This window comes from Panthera onca, chromosome A1 (assembly GCF_046562875.1).
Source record: "Panthera onca isolate mPanOnc1 chromosome A1, mPanOnc1 haplotype 2, whole genome shotgun sequence".
Classification (NCBI taxonomy): Eukaryota; Metazoa; Chordata; class Mammalia; order Carnivora; family Felidae; genus Panthera; species Panthera onca.
In genome coordinates, this window is record NC_138339.1 from 156504338 (window position 1) to 156510531 (window position 6194).

The window sequence follows — 6194 nt, forward strand, 5'->3', positions numbered from 1 at the left end:
AGTTAGTTTCATCTGATGGTCCATGGACAAATATAGATCCCTTGTTTCAAAACCTAGGGATTTTTCTATTAGCATTTATATTTGTATGTGACAACTTCTAATTTTAAACAGTAGTTAAATGGGTTTTCAAACATTATGAAGGGGTAAGAAAAATCTCTGTTACAAAGTTATAGTAATTCAAACATGTAATTTATGGCCATAGGATTAAGGCATAAGAGAAATAATGAGGGGATGTTTTTAAGTAAATTGTTTAAAATGATACACCTGGGGGCACCTGGGTGGCTCAGTTGTTTAAGCATCTGACTTCTGCTCAGATCATGATCTCACGGGTCATGAGTTTGAGCCTCATATCAGATTCTCTGCTGTCAGCACAGAGATTGCTTCAGAAACTCTGTCCCCCTCTCTCACTATCCCTCCCCTGCTCACTCTCTCTCTTTCTCAAAAAAAAAATAAATAAATATTTTTAAAAATCATGCCTGGAATCATATATTAAAAAAATGATACACCTGAAACTAATATAACACTGTTTGTTATACTTGAATTAAAAAATAAAAAATAATGCATTATTAATTAATAATTAATTAAAGATAATAAACCAGTTAAATATATAAGAAAATATGAAGACCTGAAATAATACTTGGGCAAAAGCAATATGAAAAAAAAATCCAAAATAGGATTCTTTTTTTATTTTAAGTTTTTATTTTAATGCCAGTTAGTTTACATGCAGTGTTATATTTGTCTCAGGTATACAATATAGTAATTCAACACTTCCATACATCACCCTGTGCTCATCACCCCAAGTACGCTGCTTAATCTCCATCATCTATTTAACCCATCCCTCCACCTCCTGCCCTCTGGTAACCACCTGTTTGTCCTCTATAATTAAAATTTTGTTTCTTGATTTGACACTGTCTCTCTTATTTTTTCCCTATGCTTCAAAACAAGAATTTTATCATAGTACACATGCATAAGAAAGGGTTTCACAATGTTAATATTTTTAGGAAGAATTAGTATAAAACTTAGTATGGGGTCAGCGTCACATGGGGTCCACATTTTCCTTTTGTTTAATACAAAAATAAAGACAATAAAAACAGCTATGTTTTATATTGATTGCTGACTGGTTTATTTCTAACTTACAGCATTTTGCTTAATAAATTTGAAAGATTATATGAGGCATAACAGTGCTCTGCTCCATTAGCAGTGTGCCAAAGATAGAGTGAAATTGGCCATGAAGTGTCTACAGACAAGTAGCATTTACTTTCTGTATATTGCCTGTCTCTGTTGTAGTAATATCCTTCTGCAAACAAGATCTGTCATTTCATCTACTATTATCAACATTTATCAATTTATTAAGGTAATCATCTTCCCAGGACTTTCCTGAGAGCTCCAGCCACCTCTTTGTTTCGTAGACTATAGATGAGGGGGTTGAGCATGGGGGTAAGGATAGTGTAGAAGACAGAGACCACTTTGTCCTGCTCAGCAGTGTGATAGGCTTTGGGGAGAAAATATTTGATGATGGCTGTTCCATAGAAGAGAGACACCGCAATTATATGAGAAGAACAGGTTGCCAAAGCTTTTCTTGTCCCCAAGTTTGCTCTTAATCCCAAAACAGTGGAAACAATCTGGCCATAAGAGGCCATGATGGCAGATATTGGCAAAAGGAGAAAGAGAACACCACTGACAAAAAGGCCATTTTCATAAAGAGAAGTGTCAGCACAAACGAGTTTCAGGAGTGCTGGGATCTCACAAAAGAAATGATGGATTTCCCTGGAAGCACAGTAAGGGAGACTCAGAGTATAGATAACATGGATTAAGGCATTGAGAAGTGCACTTAGCCATGTGCCAGTCACCATGAATGCACAGACTATGGGGCACATGAGTACTGAGTAATGGAGGGGGCGGCATATAGCTACATAACGGTCATAAGCCATTACTGCCAGAAGAAGACACTCTGCTCCCACAATAGTCATGAAGAGGAAAAGCTGAATTCCACAACCAATATAGGAAATGCTGTTTCTTCCAGACAAAAAGTCAATGGCTATCTTTGGGACAAAAGTAGAGCTATATAAAAGATCCATCAAGGAGAGTTGACTGAGAAGGAAATACATAGGAGTATGGAGGCGAGAATCAAACCAAATAAGAATCATCATCATTACATTGCCAACAAGGGCTGCAAGGAAAACCAGGAAGATGAGAGTGAAGAGAACCTTTGGGGCCTGGATGTGGTGAAACAGCCCCAAAAGAATAAAATCAGTTCCAGTGGTTCTATTGATCCATCCTTCCATTCTCTCCCTCTGAATTCATTACCCTGGATAGAATTTACAAATATATTTAGACCCTCTATCCATTTTGGTAACACCCTCATTTTACAATGTCTTAATTCCATTGTATCTCTTAGTCTTGCAATATCAAATATATTTATATAAAATTTAATTTAAACATTGTCTTAGCCCAGTTTTACTTCTCTTGTTATTGAATATTTCTTAAGAATGTATGATATCAGACATGTGGTAAATACATAAAACTAGTAAAGTACTGTTATTTCACGAATATTTATACTGAATTAAATATGTAAATATATTATTTTTTAGTGTTACTTGTAGTTGTGTTGAAAAGGCAAGGCTGATGATGTTGAATAAAGTAACTTCTCACCTAAGCAGTATAATGTTTGGTCATCATAAAACCTAATATTCAATTAATTTTTGGTATCAAGTGAATCTATTTTTTCTGAAATACTACATAGAAATGATTACCTTTTATTACTTTTTCCTCTGAATATCACCAGAAAGATGTCTATGTGAATGAACAAAATTATCCAGAGTGATTAATCTTCCCTTGTTGCCAGGACCATGCATTACCAACGAGCTAAGGAGGTTAAATAGCTTCCCCAAAAAAATCTCTCTACCACAGAGATTTGTGTCAAATTAAAAATCTATGTGCACTGTCCTTAGGGTAAATTTCACTTGTTTGCCTCTCTGTTCCCTTAGGTACAGAGTAACACACACATTTATTCCATTGTCCTTCAAATACCCCAATTAAACAAGTGTGGTCCCTTAAAAACAAATATAATTTATTTGCATAATCATTTGTTTATCAGCATTACATGTCTCCACCTCGAGAATTTAAAAATTGCCATGTTGAAATCCCTGTTCATAATTTAATGGTTGTTGATACAGAATAGTTGTCTTTTAGAATTCAAAGCAAGTGGACTTTTTTTCCTGACTTCACCATTTTTAGTGACCTCAGATATGTTAATTAACTTCTATTTCCTTTGATTCTTCATGTATAAATTGGGATAATAAAGGAATGAATGCCTAGGGTTTTGCTCACAAAACCTTATCAAGTTCATTGATGACAACCATTCACTTGGAATAGTGCCAGACGCACAGGAAAATACTAAAAGTTTCCATATGGAGTTGAGTTTGAACTTTATGAATAAATATTTTTAGGAGTATGAATTGACCTGTCATATATAATTGTATTTTGCCTTCTGTTAAATATCAAATAGACAAATTAGAGATTTGTATAAATTTCAACATGTATTTTTTATAGAACTAAAACTTAATATAGTTTTTTTTTTATTGAGGTACTCATGTACAGAATTTAAACTTCAAATTCTAAACCTATTATAATGAAACAATGATGATCTTGCTCCAACCTCTCCTTTTCAAAACCAACCACTTAAAATTCTTTTAGCTATTTATACTGTATTTATGACACATGTCTAAATTAATGCTAGTGCTGTTATTTCTTGGTTTACCAACTTTAGATATTATCAATTGAGATTATCAACCAACCAAACTCGAGCAGGGCCACCACTCATAATACATCAGGCTTCATCTCATTTTGCTAATAAACATTTTCACAGAGCTTCTTAATAACTTCATAGCAGGTTAATATTTTTGGTCCATGTATGTGTAAAAACGACTTCATTTTCTCTTTATTTTTTATTTGATTCAAGGTTAATACCCAGTTTCCTTCTGAAATTCAAAGGCATTGCTCCATTTACCATTTTTTTGATCTACTACCCTTCAGATGGTAGATTCTTTTTTTTCTCCTTTCTGAAAGCTTCAACATGTATTTTTAATAAATTATATGTGTGACCCCATGCCTTAATACCATATTTCCTGGGTCTTTTCAACAAGAAACATACACCTACCCTTGTGATTTTTGTACATTTATGATGTAATTACATATATCCCTCTCTTTTAAAAAATGTTTATTTATTGAGAGAGGGAGAGAAACTGAGTGGGGGAAGGGCTGGAAGAGAGAGGGAGACAGAGGATCTGAAGCAGGCTCTGTGCTGACAGAAGATAGCCCAATGCAGGGCTCAAACCCAAGAACTGTGAGATCATGACCTGAGCTAAAGTCAAATGATTAACCAACTGAGTCACCCAGGTGTCCCATAATTACATATATTTCACTAAATTTCCCTGAGCATCATAATTCCAAAATGATTCCCATTTTATTTTCTGTGTATAGAGGAAGAAGAAATACATAATACTTTTTCATAAATTGAACTTGACCTGGGAATGATACATTTGGATAAGTTTGGTTACTGGGGAGAAATAGGTCACATGGTGATGTTCATTGAGATTAGGTCACAAAACGAAATTAATTTGATGTAGTTTTGATTTTAAGGTGAGACAAGGATTTTTCTAATTGTGAGCTTCTGTAAAATTCAAGCTAATGTTAGTATTTACTGATGACTTTCTATGTGCCAGCCAGTTTTAAGTACTTTACATATATATTAAATCCTTAGACTTTCTTATGTCCCCATAAGTAAGGCACTGTGCATAATACTACATCAGTGCCTCTGATCATACCCATTTTATAACCATGTAACTTTAATATCACTGAAGGTTTAATGTTTTTTTATTCTACTTAGAAAGATGCAATACACTGTTAAAATCCAAAAGTATTAGAAATTAACATTTTAGAGGGACTTTAACACACTCTCAATTCATTACAACAATCATATAATGAAAAAGTAGTCCATCTCTCCTTTCACAGCTGAGTTCACTGTTCAAAGCTACCAAAACATTAAGAAAAAAAAATAAAACGTAAGTATCAACACTATTGCTACTAAATGAAATGCAGAATGCAAAAACAATTTTGGAATAAAATTATCCTTTTTTTGTTAAATTCAGCTTTATTTTTTTCAGTTTCCATGGGGTTTTAAAATAGCACATGTACAATAATGCTTTATAATTTTTGAAAAAAATTTAATGGTTTATCTGGTTTGCTTAACGCTGGAGATAATTGGGTATATTATAAAAACATTTTATTAAATCATTTTCATTAAAAAAGCATAAAATCTAAAAGTCACACTTATAACAGAAGTGACCATTTTCATATGCTGTAGTAACTATTGTGAGGTGGGCATTCTCTTCTCAAGTTTATCTTAGTTTCATGGCAAAAGAAACCTCGAATCTGTGTCTCCCAGAACCCCATTGTTTGTATGGTTCATGACTAGCATTTACCAATGACAGGGATATACACATGATGTGGAAAATATAAGAAAATAAATGGAGTTACTCTTTGAGAAAAGCAGATGTGTAGGCAGATGTAAGTTTTAAATCAGCTTCCAGGTGAGCTTCTAGGAAATATACTACATTGGTGCTAGAAATCAAAACCATCAGTGGGAGTATCACATACATCCTGAGATTTGCAGCAGCCTCCAGGTGACTTATCAACACCACCCAAATATAGCCTTCACTCTACCAGCCCTTATAAAGTACAAATAAGCATCTAAATCATTATGGTAAAATCAATTATGCTGGGTAAACCATTAATGGATTTTGTTTACAGAATATTGCAGTTTCACAATATTTGTTACCAGAAGGTGTCCCTAGGAAGAAGAACCTCAAAGACAGGAATCTGAAATTAATCATCTAATCTGATTAGATGAAATAAGATGATATAATAATTATCAGTAAAAAACTGGACACTACTATTCCAGAGTGTACTGTGACAAAAAAAAAAATTGAATCATCACTAGTAATTGGTGAAAATCAATTGTGACAAAAGTAAGATTTGGGATGAAAATCTTACTCCTATAGGAAAAATTATGGTAGAAATAAAGAACCCACTCTTTGTGAACTGGAGTATATTTTTTTGATTTTAGAAATTCAATTGTAAGAAGGAAATGACAAACTCAGTCCTTTAATCAAAGGGTCAGACAACCAAAGAAC

At 33.5% G+C, this 6194-nt stretch overlaps 1 protein-coding gene across 1 annotated transcript; it reads right to left on the minus strand.

Moving 5' to 3' along the window:
* Positions 1–1358: 1358 nt before the first annotated feature.
* On the minus strand, positions 1359–2285 carry LOC132680526 (olfactory receptor 2V1-like). The gene has a single exon (XM_060634194.1). The coding sequence runs from the start codon at positions 2283–2285 to the stop codon at positions 1359–1361; it is 927 nt and encodes a 308-aa protein (XP_060490177.1).
* Between the last annotated feature and the right edge of the window lie 3909 nt (positions 2286–6194).

Excerpts from the sequence above, each read along its gene's own strand:
- LOC132680526 (XM_060634194.1), bottom strand. The coding sequence starts at position 2,285 with ATGGAAGGATGGATCAATAGAACCACTGGAACTGATTTTATTCTTTTG.